General features: G+C 42.3%; 1 protein-coding gene across 2 annotated transcripts in view; it reads right to left on the bottom strand.

The window, feature by feature from the left end:
• Positions 1-16,128, bottom strand: part of KYNU (kynureninase) — a 75,439-nt gene that overhangs the window by 19,843 nt on the left and 39,468 nt on the right. For both annotated transcript variants that reach the window (XR_011364511.1, XM_069982661.1), the window contains exons 8-9: positions 15,370-15,516; positions 4,210-4,308 (exon numbers count right to left, since the gene is read on the bottom strand). Coding sequence is in view for 1 of the 2 variants with exons in the window: in XM_069982661.1 (XP_069838762.1) it covers positions 4,210-4,308; positions 15,370-15,516 (246 nt within the window). In the remaining variant the exon portion in view is untranslated. The remainder of the gene's footprint in view (positions 1-4,209; positions 4,309-15,369; positions 15,517-16,128) is intronic.

The raw sequence follows: 16,128 nt of genomic DNA, 5'->3' as shown, positions 1-16,128 counted from the left end.
ACAGCGTGCTGTGTGGTGTTACAGGTAGAGAATACAGTGTGCTGTGTGGTGTTACAGGTAGAGAATACAGCGCTGTGTGATGTTACCGGTAGAGAATACAGTGTGCTGTGTGGTGTTACATGTAGAGCATACAGCATGCTGTGTGGTGTTACAGGTAGAGAATACAGCGTGCTGTGCGATTTTACAGGTAGAGAATACAGCGTGCTGTGTGATGTTACAGGTAGAGAATACAGCGTGCTGTGCGGTGTTACAGGTAGAGAATACAGCGTGCTGTGTGATGTTACAGGTAGAGAATACAGCGTGCTGTGCGGTGTTACAGGTAGAGAATACAGTGTGGTGTTACAGGTAGAGAATACAGCGCTGTGTGGTGTTACAGGTAGAGAATACAGTGTGCTGTGCGGTGTTACAGATAGAGAATACAGCGTACTGTGTGGTGTTACAGGTAGAGAATACAGCGCACTGTGCGGTGTTACAGGTAGAGAATACAGCGCTGTGTGGTGTTACAGGTAGAGAATACAGCGTGCTGTGTGGTGTTACAGGTAGAGAATACAACGTGCTGTGTGGTGTTACAGGTAGAGAATACAGTGTGCTGTGTAATGTTACAGGTAGAGAATACAGTGTACTGAGTGGTGTTACAGGTAGAGAATACAGTGGGAATGGGCAGGGTGGGGGACTGTGATGAACAGCTGAGGGAAAGCATTGCATTCTGGAACCTGTAGTACTGTGTACAACTGATAAACCAGGAAGTGCAGAAACACAAAACAGAACAACCCCCCCCCCCAAAAAAAAACAAATTGATTTTTGGTAGTTTCAAAAATGGAATAGATAGGTAAGTAAGGCGATATGCTTCTGCAGAAGTTTCATTTTTTTTAACCTCTACCTGGAGTTCCCCTTTAAACCATCCAGCTGACTCCTAAGAGGCTCAGGCCACAGCACTGGATTCCTCCAGGTTTTATACTGCAGCTCAGTGTGTTTTGACTGGCTGTTGCCTATAAGCTTAAAGGACAACTCTGGCCCAAACTATTTCTAATGTACATTAATTATGGGAAATGCACATATAGGGCTATTTCCCTTAATTTAGTAGATCCTCAAAGTAATCCATAATTGTATTTAACCAGTACGTTTGGAGGGCTCCGAGCAAGGAGAGAGAGAGGTGTATCTACCTCCCCGCTCCCTCCCTGCTCTGTGCTGCTGCCGCCACATATACACAGTACTATTCCTCCCATCATCTACTCCTAGTATAAGCAGATGATGGGGGAATAGTACCAGGACCGAGTTCCATCACCCGTAAACCCGCCGATCGCCCGCCGTCGCCGCCCTGGACTGGTGTATATACACTGAACTACAACTCTCATCACCTGCTCATAGTGTGAGCAGGTGATGGGAGTTGTAGCTGGCTTACCCCTATGACATGCCTGCCGCTCATCATACAGAAGACATCATGCCCCCCGCTGCCCCCTTCTCCTGATTTTTCTTCCGGGATCCGGCATCTGATGGCTGACTGCCCGCCCGGCTGCCGCTCTCACATATCGATGTGGGAGAGGGGAAGCACCGGAAGCCGGTATGTGAGAGCGGCAGCCGGGTGGGGAGTCAGCCATCAGATGCCGGATCCCGGAAGAAGAAGCAGGCAGAGGGGGAAGCGGGGGGCATGATGTCTCCTGTATGATGAGCGGCTCGCCCGGCGGCAGGCATGTCATAGGGGTAAGCCATCTACAACTCCCATGACCTGCTCACACTATTAGCAGGTGATGAGAGTTGTAGTTCAGTGTATATACACCAGTCCAGGGCGGCGGCGGGGGGAGGGGGGGGGGGGTCGATCGGCGGGCTTACGGGTGATGGAACTCGGTCCTGGTACTATTCCCCCATCATCTGCTCATACTATGAGCAGATGATGGGGGGAATAGTACTGTGTATATGTGGTGGCAGCAGCACTGAGCAGGGAGGGAGCGGGGAGGTAGATACACCTCTCTCCCTCCCTGCTCTGTGCCCTCCAAACTCACTGGTTAAATACATTTATGGATTACTTTGGGGAGCAAGGACGCTTGCTCCCCAAAGTATTCCATAAATGTATTCAATCAAAAACACTGTATATTACACTTACATACACACAGGGCCGTATTTACCACTAGGCACCCGTGGTCCGGTGCCTAGGGCAGCACCTTGCAGGGGGGGCAGCACCAGGGGAACAGAAAAAAATTTTTTTTTTATTTTTTTAGTTTCCCTCCTCCCGTTCAGACTTGCCAGTAAATCTGGTGTCTTTTCCAGGGGGGTGGGGGGTATGGTGGTATTGGCCAGGTCTGATATCGCCAATAGGTGCGTGAAGATGGGGCGTCTTCAGGTTTAGTGCCTAGGGCAGCAGCAGCTGTTAATACAGCAATGCATACACATCCATTGTAATTCCAATGGAGTGTCCAGCAGGGGCGCACTATATATAGAAGTCAATGGTACTCATTGACTTTTATATATAGTGCGCCCCTGCTGGACACTCCATTGGAATTACACTCCCGTTTCGTGACGTCACGGTTTTTTAGAGAATCTGAAGTCTCTTTGATCTACTAAATTAAGGGAAATAGCCCTATATGTGCATTTCTCATAATTAATGTACATTAGAAATTGTCTAACTTTCCATAAGTAATAACATATTAAAAAATAGTTTGGGCCGGACTTCTCCTTTAAGCTCTCCAGACAGTCAGTGCATGGAAGAGTCAGTTTTCCATGGAATGGTTATAAACTACACTATGGGGAAAGCATATTATCAAGTAGCTAATAGAGATGAGTACAACAAGAGCAAGCCTATGGCCTATTGCTGTATCCATGTTTTCCAGGACTCTCTAGGGCCGCAACCAACTTCTACAGCCACTGGTAATCTAATGCAGAACAATTGGACTTGAGCATGCTCCAGTTCCGCTCATCTCTACTTACATAGTTATATAGTAAATATGGTTGAAAAAAAGACGCATGTCCATCAAGTTCGACCAAGAAGGGGATGGATGCAGGGAAGGGGGATATACAAGGAGGGGATGGATGCAGGAAAGGTGGATATACAAGGAGGGGATGGATGAAGGGAAGGGAGATGTACAAGAAGGGGATGGATACAGGGAAGGGGGATATACAAGGAGGGGATGAATACAGGGAAGGGGGATATACAAGGAGGGGATGGATGAAGGGAAGGGAGATGTACATGAAGGAGATGTATACACGGAAGGGGGATATACAAGGAGGGGGTGGATGCAGGGAAGGGGGATGTACAAGGAGGGGATAGATGCAGGGAAGGGGGATGTACAAAGAGGGGATGCATACAGGGAAGGGGGATATACAGGGAGTGGATGGATACAAGGAAGGGAGGTATACAAGGAGCAGATGCTTACAGGGAATGGGGATATACAAGGAGGGGATGGATGGAGGGAAGGAAGGGAGGATATACAAGGAGGGGATGGATGCAGGGAAGGGGGGTATACAAGGAGGAGATGCATACAGGAAAGGGGACAGATGATGATAGGTTCTATACATATGCATTTATATTATTTTGCTCTAAGAACTTGTCTAGACCGGTTTTGAAGCCCTCTACTGTTTTTGCTGTGACCAGATCCTGTGGTAGACTGTTCCACAGATTCACAGTTCTCATGGTAAAGAAGGCTTGTCGCCTCCGGAGATTGAACCTTTTTTTCTCCAGGCGGAGGCAGTGCCCTCTTGTCCTTTGAGGGGGTTTTACCTGGAACATCTTTTCCCAATATTTCTTGTAGGGGCCATTTATATATGTAAATAAATGAATCATATCTCCCCTTAAACGTCTCTTCTCCAGACTAAACAAATTTAATTCTTTCAATCTATCTATAACTAAGATGCTCCATTCCCCTTATTACTTATGAGTGATTCCTGCCCTGTAAGCACCAAAAGGAGACATGCTCTGCAATGTTTCCTCTTAGCTTGAAGCCCACCAGCTGAATTGTACATAGTGCTGCACTTACATGGGACTGGGGATGGCCAGGTATGTTGCACCAAAACAATTCTGCAGCTCATTTATTCCCAACATAGAGGGGGTCCAAAAGGTTGGAATCATAAAGTGATGGCATATCCTAATGATATGCATATTCCTTTAATGATAGCTAATTATGGGGAGATCACAGCAGCAGGACCCCCACAATGCTTGCAGGATACAATTAACAGGACAAACCCTTTAAGTAAACATATAAACACTGAATATGGCACCTTATAAGAACACCAACAGGCGAAGTCCACTCCCCAGTCATGTAAGCTAAGTTCAACGTTACCAACAGCATGGGCCAAATCAAACCCGACATAGCAACCCTGGGGGAAAAAAAAAAACATATTTAAAAATAACTAAAAATAAAGATATTACAATATAGACATTTGGTTATAGATGCTTTAAAGCAGACCACCCAATCTGTGACCCTCTAACTATTTCATAACTACAACTCATATCATGCCCTGACCACCTGCGTCTGACAGCCCAACAGCTGGTGAGCCACAGATTGGGGAGCATTGGTTTACAGTCTGATTTCATGGCAGCGCAGTTCTCAAAAATGAACACATGAGGGCAGCAGAGACACAGATATAACTGCTCAATAGCTTAAACTGTGAAAGAATGAAGTTCCATGACAGCTCCTCACTGTACTCTGGTATTGTAACACTTTGTGTCTTGTACAGTAACTCAGTGTTTGATTTTTGATGGGTGTAAAGGAAAATATACTACAAATTCATGCATGTCATGTATATATGACATATGTTACTTTAACTGTTCACATATGCCTGCCACAATATGTAACTTTTCCTTCTATGACAAACTACCAGCAAAAAAATCATTTTGAGAAAAAAAAAAGTCTCTTTGACACTATTCATAGCTTAAATACAGCCCCCAATTGCTTTGGGTCAGTGTCCTCCAACCTATAACACTCCACTTGTGAAAAAACTACAACTAACACCACATGCAGAGAGACCTCTGTAGCACAATAGGCTGAAGGCTATTGCTTTTAAGGGGTTATCCAGAGCTACAAAAACATGTCTACTTTCCCCCTACTGTTGTCTCCAGTTCAGGTGCGGTTTGCAATTAAGCTCCATTTACTTCAATGGAACTGAGTTTGAAAACCCCACCCAATCTGGAGACAAGAGAGGGGGAAAAGTGGCTGTGTTTTTGTAACACTGGATAACCCCTTTAAATCAGTGATCTCTGACTTGTTATTGTAACACTACACTCCCGACAAACCCTGAGAGTCCTTCTGGAAAACAAGAGCAATTAGGGTATGCTGGGAATTGTAGTTTTGTCACAGTCTGAGAGCTGAAAGCTATACAGGCATGCTGGGTGTTGTAGTGTTGCCACTGGTTGGTGAATGCAGGTCTAATTATTAGACAGGTTTGCTAAATCCTTAAGGTTCATACTACTGGACAATTATTTTTACATGTTCTGCCTTACAGCAGTAATTATGCACTGTGGCCACTAGATGGCAGCATCCCTCCAGGTAATCTCAGGCAGAAGACTTGCAGACAGATTAGCAGTTTCATAATAATGACTCATTTCTTAAGAGCCAAACATACTGTTCTTTTCTGAGACATTTTGCGTTGTGTCGGGTTAATATATCAGACAAAGTCTAATCATTTAGAGATAGTGGCGTTCAGAGACCTGGAAAATAATGATAAATTGCTGCATATTCCGCTTACCTACTGATTGATATGTCCTGAGCGCCTTATGCTGCATTTATACAATTTATATTAGATTATATGTTATCAGGACTTATTTATATTGACAGGACTTTATTGTATTATTATAGTGGAATTCTTTTAGTCCAGCATGGAAGGGTATAACAAGTGCCGGATTATCAGCCAGACAGAGGGATTGGATGGTTGTAGAGAGCCAGAGACATTGTTCTAAAGAGCGGATTGCAGAGATAATGAAACCTAAAATAATCCCACACCTTTAACCTGACCTGCTGCTGTAGGTGGTCCTGGTGAGGAGGGGCTGCATTTAGTGTAACACTAAAATTACATCTCAATGCAAAAGCCTAACATGAAAATGCTGGGCCCTAATCTTCTTAAAGGGACAGTGTCACTTTTTTTTTTATTTATTAACAAAATGTAATTATAAAAGTTAAGTGGTTTAGTTATTTTAGTTTTTTTAGGGCCAAAGGGGTTGTGGGTCCATCAGATAGAAAAGTTTGGATGTCATTGACACCTCTGTACCCCTATAGCTTATCTGTACTCCTATAGACACCTCTATACCCCCTATAGCTCAGCTGTACCCCTATAGACACCTCTGTACCCCCTATAGCTTAGCTGTACCTCTATAGACACCTCTGTATCCCTATAGCTTAGCTGTACCCCTATAGACACCTCTGTGCCCCCTATTGCTTAGCTGTACCCCTATAGACACCTCTGTACCTACTAGAGCTTAGCTGTGCCCCTATAGACAACTCTGTACCCCCTATAGCTTAGCTGTACCTCTATAGACACCTCTCTACCTACTATAGCTTAGCTGTACCCCTATAGACACCTCTGTACCCCTTATAGCTCGTATGTACCCCTATAGACACCTCTGTACCCCGTATAGCTGAGCTGTACCCCTATAGACACCTCTGTACCTCCAATAGCTTAGCTGTACCCCTTTAGACACCTCTGTACCCCCTATAGCTGAGCTGTACGCCTATAGACACCTCTGTACCCCTTATAGCTTATCCGTACCCCTATAGACACCTCTGTACCCCGTACAGCTGAGCTGTACCCCTATAGACACCTCTGTACCCCTTATAGCTTATCTGTACCCCTATAGACACCTCTGTACCCTGTATAGCTGAGCTGTACCCCTATAGACACCTCTGTACCCCCTATAGACACCTCTGCACCCTCTATAGCTTAGCTGTACCCTTATAGACATCTCTGTACCCCCTATACCTGAGCTTTACCCCTATAGGCACCCCTGTACCCCCTATAGCTGAGCTGTACCCATATAGACATCTCTGTACCCCCTATACCTGAGCTTTACCCCTATAGGCACCCCTGTACCCCCTATAGCTGAGCTGTACCCATATAGACATCTCTGTACCCCCTATACCTGAGCTTTACCCCTATAGGCACCCCTGTACCCCCTATAGCTGAGCTGTACCCATATAGACATCTCTGTACCCTCTATAGCTGAGCTGTACCGCTATAGACACTGTGGTGTACCCCCAGTGGTGTTAATCGGAGGAGCAGCCTGTCACTTGCTAGGTGCACTGTGTCGCCAGTGCCAGGTGGGCACACAGGTGTGATGGCACACATGCTTTTAAATTATAAGGCCGGTTGTACCCTTTTCCCATGTGGTCAGTGTCCTGCCGGGTTGCTACTGGGTCGCTTGGGATTATGTCACGGATGGCCAGAGCTGTGTCGTGACCCTCCCGGGTGATAGGACCCTCCACCCACAGAAAGGGGAGAATGTCCCAAGGTTGCGGTGTGTGCTGTGTCAGTGGTGGCAAATAATAACTGAGTCTTGAAATAAAGTTGAGTTTGTTTACTACTTGTAAATGTGCAGCAGGTAATACAGGTTGACCCATAGTATAAGGTTCCTTTAGACAAAGTCTCTGAGACACACTTGACAAAGTTCCAATAAACAATAATAATAATAATAATAATAATAATAATAATAATAATTTTTATTTATATAGCACCAACAGATTCCGCAGCACTTTACAATTCTGACAATAGACAATACAACACTTGTCAATAGAACGACCAGATCTGTAGTAGAAGTGCAGTGTAGGATATAGTCGTGTTGGTTGAGTTGCACTGAGTGATACAAGAAACAGAGTAGTAGAGAGGAGAAGGCCGTGAGAGTCTCAACCCATGTACAGTAGTACTGTGCTCTGCCGGGATGTTGGAGGATGAGGTAGAATACTTAGAGTAATAATAATAATAATAATAATAATAACACATGTGCCCGTGTATTGACCTTTGACTTCAGTCTTCACACCACCTTATGCCCACTAGACTCGGCTTAACCTTCCTAATGGGTGACACAGGCCCCAAACCATGTTACCTGAGATGAGTGGAAAGCCAAGGGTTCCCTGCTGACACTGGCGCTGTGAGACAGAGTTCATAGGCTACTGCAACTTTGCTCTGTCCGGATCATTTCCTGGCTCTTTGGCTCTTTTGTGGATACTGTCCTGCTCTGTGACCTCTCCTTATCCACGGCGTGGGTTGAGGTTGTCTCTGGCTAGTCCTCTCCTAAGAGGAGTTTAACAGTCCATAGTGCTTTGGAGTGTTACTAGTAAAGAAGTTGTGAGAGACGTGCTGTCTTGCGTCCTTCCCATGCGGGGTACTGACTAAGACTGAACTTTGGGGTACGGAGACCTGACAGAGGGCCAGGGCCAAGATTGGATCACTATGGAGAGCTATTTGGCTGCGTCTTTCCCCCACAACGTCCAGAACAAAAAAGACCTTGCTCCTCCTCCACCCATGTGACTAACTTCCACTCTAGCGTGTAAGATGCGCTGTGAGTGGGTGAAAGAGTGCAACAGAAGAAGAATGGAGGGAGATGATAGGAAAGAAGAAAGCAGAACTCCTACTGGTCTACAGATTCAGATGACACATAGAAAACAATAACCTTTTGCAATCCTTCAGCTGTGCAGTTTCCATATACAAATACATAAAATAGCGACATCTAGTGGTGAACTTTAGTACTACTTTCATCACCATAATAACACAATAAGTACAGACTTTTGTGAAGGGTGTATATAAACGTAACACCTCTAGTGGGACACCACAAACACCTCTGTGCCCTTTATAACTGAGCTGTACCCCTATAGACACCTCTGTACCCCCTATAGCTGAGTTGTATCCCCTATAGAAACCTCTGTACCCCCTATAGCTGAGCTGTACCCCTATAGACAGTTCTGTACCCTCTATAACTGAGCCCCCCCCCCCCCCTACTGTAATGTGAGGAGTTACAAGCCCCCTATTCTCCTCTGTGGTGCGGCCCCCGTCCTGACTAGTATGTAGAGCAGCAGGGAATGAGCCTCCTACTTCTTCTTCTTCTCACATTAGGATCTATCTTCAGAATGAAATACAGACTTGCAAAATAAGGCAAACAACTTGAATGTCTGCCATTTATGATAATTCCTATGTTGCCATAACTTTCACTCAGGAGCGTTGTATCTAATACTCAAACCCCCTGTTCCCCCGGGAGGATGTGATACAGAACAGACTAAGCTCACAGCACTGAGTATATTCTGCAGCACAGACAGGTTCTCTACCAGAGTCCACCTGCGAAGCTGCTGATAAGGTGCCGCTACAGCTTAAGCCATTGCTACTATACGCAACTCTGCTAGTTCTCTGAATTGCTTATCAAACACTAGAGATGATACTGTGACATCACTATGTAATATCCATGTACTGTGACATCACTATGTAATATCCATGTACTGTGACATCACTGTCTTTTATCCCTGTACTGTGACATCACTGTGTATTATCCCTGTACTGTGACATCACTGTGTGTATTATCCCTGTACTGTGACATCACTGTGTGTATTATCCCTGTACTGTGACATCACTGTGTATTATCCCTGTACTGTGACATCACTGTGTGTATTATCCCTGTACTGTGACATCACGGTGTGTATTATTCCTGTACTGTGACATCACTGTGTGTATTATCCCTGTACTGTAACATCACTGTGTGTATTATCCCTGTACTGTGACATCACTGTGTGTATTATCCCTGTACTGTGACATCACTGTGTATTATCTCTGTACTGTGACATCACTGTGTGTATTATCCCTGTACTGTGACATCACTGTGTGTATTATCCCTGTACTGTAACATCACTGTGTGTATTATCCCTGTACTGTGACATCACTGTGTGTATTATCCCTGTACTGTGACATCACTGTGTGTATTAACTCTGTACTGTGACATCACTGTGTGTATTATCTCTGTACTGTGACATCACTGTGTGTATTATTCCTGTACTGTGACATCACTGTGTGTATTATCCCTGTACTGTGACATCACTGTGTATATTATCCCTGTACTGTGACATCACTGTGTGTATTAACTCTGTACTGTGACATCACTGTGTGTATTATCTCTGTACTGTGACATCACTGTGTGTATTATTCCTGTACTGTGACATCACTGTGTGTATTATCCCTGTACTTTGACATCACTGTGTGTATTATCCCTGTACTGTGACATCACTGTGTATTATCCCTGTACTGTGACATCACTGTGTATTATCTCTGTACTGTGACATCACTGTGTGTATTATCCCTGTACTGTGACATCACTGTGTGTATTATCCCTGTACTGTAACATCACTGTGTGTATTATCCCTGTACTGTGACATCACTGTGTGTATTATCCCTGTACTGTGACATCACTGTGTGTATTAACTCTGTACTGTGACATCACTGTGTGTATTATCTCTGTACTGTGACATCACTGTGTGTATTATTCCTGTACTGTGACATCACTGTGTGTATTATCCCTGTACTGTGACATCACTGTGTATATTATCCCTGTACTGTGACATCACTGTGTGTATTAACTCTGTACTGTGACATCACTGTGTGTATTATCTCTGTACTGTGACATCACTGTGTGTATTATTCCTGTACTGTGACATCACTGTGTGTATTATCCCTGTACTTTGACATCACTGTGTGTATTATCCCTGTACTGTGACATCACTGTGTGTATTATCTCTGTACTGTGACATCACTGTGTGTATTATATCTGTACTGTGACATAACTGTGTGTATTATCCCTGTACTGTGACATCACGGTATGTATTATCCCAGTACTGTGACATCGCTGTGTATATTATCCCTGTACTGTTACATCACTGTGTGTATTATCTCTATACTGTGACATCACTGTGTGTATTATCCCTGTACTGTGACATCACTGTGCGTAATATCCCTGTACTGTGACATCACTGTGTGTATTATCCATGTACTGTGACATCACTGTGTATTATCTGTGTACTGTGACATCACTGTGTGTATTATCCCTATACTGTGACATCACTGTGTATTATCCCTGTACTGTGACATCACTGTGCGTATTATCCCAGTACTGTGACATCGCTGTGTGTATTATACCTGTACTGTGACATCACCCTGTATTATCCCTGTATTGTGACATCACTGTGTGTATTATCCCTGTACTGTGACATCACTGTGTATTATCCCTGTACTGTGACATCACTGTGTATTATCCCTGTACTGTGACATCACTGTGTATTATCCAGTTTGGTTGTCACCCATAATACCACAGAATGCTATACTTCTCTTTGGGGTCTGGCCCATGGAGTTGAATGGTATGGCACCATAGAAGTGCAACTCCCACTCCATTCAAACAAAGGGCAAAGGACCTTTGTTCTCTTGATCAGAGGGGTCTCAGTGGTCGCATTCTTACAAAATGATCAGACCTATCCTGCGCACGCATTGCGTGTCTTTGGGTGTATGTGTGAGTGTGTGAGTGTGTGTGTGTGAGTGTGTGTGTGTGGGGGGTCTGATCAGCTGATATCTGCCGCCATAGAATATATGGACAGACCAGGACTACTGGAGTCACTCCCCCCCCCCCCACACCTATCACTGTAATATACTAAAGTGAATATATAGCAGGAATATCTGCTCTGCTATCACCATGTGTGAATCCAGCGTTATAAAATGCTTGTTCTTTGCTTAATACTTTCTAGTGGTTTATAATGCAGTAAAAAGAGCCGGCGCTCCATCTAGAAAATGATCCTTTGTGGCTGAGCACATAACCGGCGGTCTTATCTTGTCTACAGGAGGAGGACTCTTAAAGCATATTTGTAATTAACCTTGTAAAATCCACCCTGATAATCCGTTAATCACTCAGATCATGTTGAGAGTTTGTAAGAGAATGTACCGTGACTTTAATCCATTGATAGGGCCCAGCTGCAGCTTCATCTGCTGTAACAATAAACTCAATTTATTCCTAGCAAAGGGAACAAAATACACTAGTCTAAGGCATTAAGGAAAAAATGTTGTCATATGGAGACAATAACTCTCTGGATGCTTAATATGGCAGTATTGAAGAATAAAACGCCACCACTTTAACTAGAACATTACAGAACACCAATAGAAGCAATTACTCAATAGATACGTACAGTATAGAGTATACAGAGGATTGTATCTGGGGGGGCTTCATTGATATGGTTATCAATACAGGACACAAACACACATAAAAATAAATTCAGACAAACGTCAAAGATATAATCAATGCCCTCATTCTAATATGGACATACAATGTACATTGTCATATTGTACAGTACACATAAATAATACTGACATACCGTATATAAGACTAGGCCACTATACAATACACATAAATAATGCTGACATACCATATATAAGACTATGCCACCATACAGTACACATACCGTAAATAATGCTGAAATACCATATATAAGACAATGCCACCATACAGTACACATAAATAATGCTGACAGACCGTATATAAGGCAATGCCACCATAGAGTACACATAAATAATGCTGACATACCACACATAAGGCCATGCCACCATAGAGTACACATAAATAATGCTGACATACCATACATAAGACGATGCCACCATATAGTACACATAAATAATGCTGACATACCACACATAAGGCCATGCTACCATACAGTTCACATAAACAATGTTGAGATACCATACATAAGACTATGCCACCATAGAGTACATATAAATCATGCTGACATACCATATATAACACCATGCCATCATACAGTACACATAAATAATGTTGAGATACCATACATAAGACTATGCCACCATATAGTACACATAAATAATGTTGACATAACAGATATAAGACTATGCCACCATAGAGTACACATTCCTAATGCTGACATACCATACATAAAACTATAACACCACAGTACACATAAAGAACATTACCATTCTGTACAAATAACTAATTACACCATATAGTACACATAAATACTACTGACATACCATACATAAAACTATACCACCATACAGTACATATAAAGAACATTGCTATATCAAACATATATCTAGTGCCACCATGGAGTACCCATAAGTAGCACTGAAATATTGTGAATATAACTACGGCCACCATAATGTACATATAAAGAACATTGCATACTGTCCGTGCCACCATACAGTACACACAAAAAACATTGTCTAAGGTAGATATAGCTAATGTAACTATACAGTACACTACATGTAAAGAACATAATCATACTGTACACATAACTAGTGCCACTATACAGTACACATAAAAACACTGCCATGATGTACAAAAAGCTAATGTCACCGTTCTTCTTACATCAACAATGCTGTAATTTTGTAAACACTATTAATGCTGCCATACATAGCACTGACATACAGAACAAGTAAGAAGTTCCATGATAAAATACACATATAAAAACTCTGTACTGCATATACACAGTATATATACAGTACCTAATGACACCATACAGTATGGTATTCTTACATACCTTACATATAACATATAACTTACATAACTAAAACACTGTACATATAACTAGTACTGCCATATTTTACACACATATATAACACTTCAATATTGTACACATAACTAGCGCCACCATATTGTACACACAAATAACAGTGCTATACTGTACACATAACACTGCCATATTGTACACATAACTAGTGACACCATACTGTACAAATAAATAACATGGTTATACTGTACACATAACTAGTGACACCATACTGTACACAAATAACACTACCATACTGTATACATAATTGATGCCACCATACTGTACACATAAATAACACTACCATACTGTACACATAAATAACACTGCTATCCTGTACACATAACTAATACCACAATACTGTACACATAATTGGTGCAACCATACAGACATGAATAACACTGCCATACTGTACACATAACTAGTGCCACCATACTGTTCACATAAATAACACTGCCATACTGTACACATAATTAGTGCCACCATACAACAGACATAAATAACACTGCCATTCTGTACACAACTAGTGCCACCATACTGTACACATAAATAACACTGCCATACTGAACACATAATTGGTGCCACCATACTATACACATAACTAATGCCACCATACTGTACACATACAGTAGATTACACTGCAATACTGTACACATAATTAGTGCCACCATACAACAGACATAAATAACACTGCCATTCTGTACACATATTTGGTGCCACCATACTGTACACATAGATAACACTGCCATACTGTACACATAATTGGTGCCACCATACAGTACACATAAACAACACTGCCATACTGTGCACATATTGCTCAAATAATTACTGTTAGCGTTCCCCATTAACAGAACCATCAGTTTCCCCTATGACAGTATCATCCTAGTTAGCAGAGTGCTCTCCATAAATAATAGTGCACACAGTATAGCGGTGTTACCTGCCAAGAGAAAAGGGGCTCATGGGCACATCTATGGCGATAAAATACTACAGTGTCACTATTATGTAGTTTTATACCTATATACCTGTATAATGTATGGTCTCTGTGTCTGTGTGTCCAGGGGCGGTGACCCCATAACTCTTCCCTCTGGATAGTGATTATCCTCATCTTATCATAGATGTAAGACTCCTATGTTATTTGTGCTTGGGGACCTATTCCGGTGGCGGCCTCTAGGTGGAGGTGTTGAGTCATCATGTGTGATTTTACACAGGACTGCACACATTATGACCTACCACAAACCAGAAATGACTCATCTCTGCTACACCCACCTGCATAGTGTCACACTGTGTTACTGTATACTGAGATTGCAGTATATACTATAACATTACAAATAGCAATATTGTTCACAGCACAGCTGTAGGGAGTTAGTCAGATAGATCATCTGTGATTTTACATAGGACTGCAGATAAACAGGTAAAACACGAATGACAAATCCGGCTCTGCTACATCTGCCTCATCACTGTGCTTCTATGTTCTGATTGGGCTTACAAGTATATACCATATGTTCATTAATAGCCTCAATATAACGCTGCTGTGCTGCTGATCCCTACAGGTCAGATCACAGATGGAGCAGAGCGCTGTCTTGGATTATGCTTTTTTTTCAATGACAAACTCAGCTCTGCTACATCTGCACATCTATCTGCTCCAAAAAGAACTTTCTTTTTTTTTTTTACTTCTCCAGGCCAATAAGCCATAGTTATCACCAAAGGCCAATCATAAGAGATGTGATGAGCTGACACTGGATACTGTCAGCACTGCAGGGACCTACCTGCTGACTGACACAAAAAGGTGTCCCTGCCAGAAGTCAGGTCAGGTCTGCCCGCTGCACATTATTAGTGTCTGCCATAGGAAATACATGGAGCGGGCGGCACTCACCATTCTCTGCCCGGCTGATGTGATTCTCCGGATGTCAAATAATTGTCCAGTATAATATTGTACTCCGCTGAAGAGGATGAGCGCTATAGAGGAGCCCTGTGCTGCTATCACTGACAGGATATCCTCAGTCCTCAGAGTCTCCTCACCCTGTGTGCAAGGAGGAAAGAAAGAGGGAGAATGAGAAAGATGGTGGATGGATGGATGGATAGATAGATAGATAGATAGATAGATAGATAGATAGATAGATAGATAGATAGATAGATAGATGATAGATAGATAGATAGATAGATAGATGATAGATAGATAGATAGGAGATAGATAGGAGATAAATAGATAGATAGATAGATAGATAGATAGATAGATAGATAGATAGATAGGAGATAGATAGATAGATAGATAGATAGATAGATAGATAGATAGATAGGAGATAGATAATAGATAGATAGATAGATAGATAGATAGATAGATAGATAGATAGATAGGAGATAGATAGATAGATAGGAGATAGATAGGAGATAAATAGATAGATAGATAGATAGATAGATAGATAGATAGATAGATAGATAGATAGGAGATAGATAGATAGATAGATAGATAGATAGATAGATAGGAGATAGATAATAGATAGATAGATAGATAGATAGATAGATAGATAGATAGATAGGAGATAGATAGATAGATAGATAGATAGATAGATAGATAGGAGATAGATAGATAGATAGATAGGAGATAGATAGATAGATAGATAGATAGATAGAT

This window comes from Dendropsophus ebraccatus, chromosome 9 (assembly GCF_027789765.1).
Source record: "Dendropsophus ebraccatus isolate aDenEbr1 chromosome 9, aDenEbr1.pat, whole genome shotgun sequence".
Lineage (NCBI taxonomy): Eukaryota > Metazoa > Chordata > Amphibia > Anura > Hylidae > Dendropsophus > Dendropsophus ebraccatus.
Note: the sequence above shows the minus strand (reverse complement) of the source record. Positions and strands in the feature narration are given on the sequence as shown.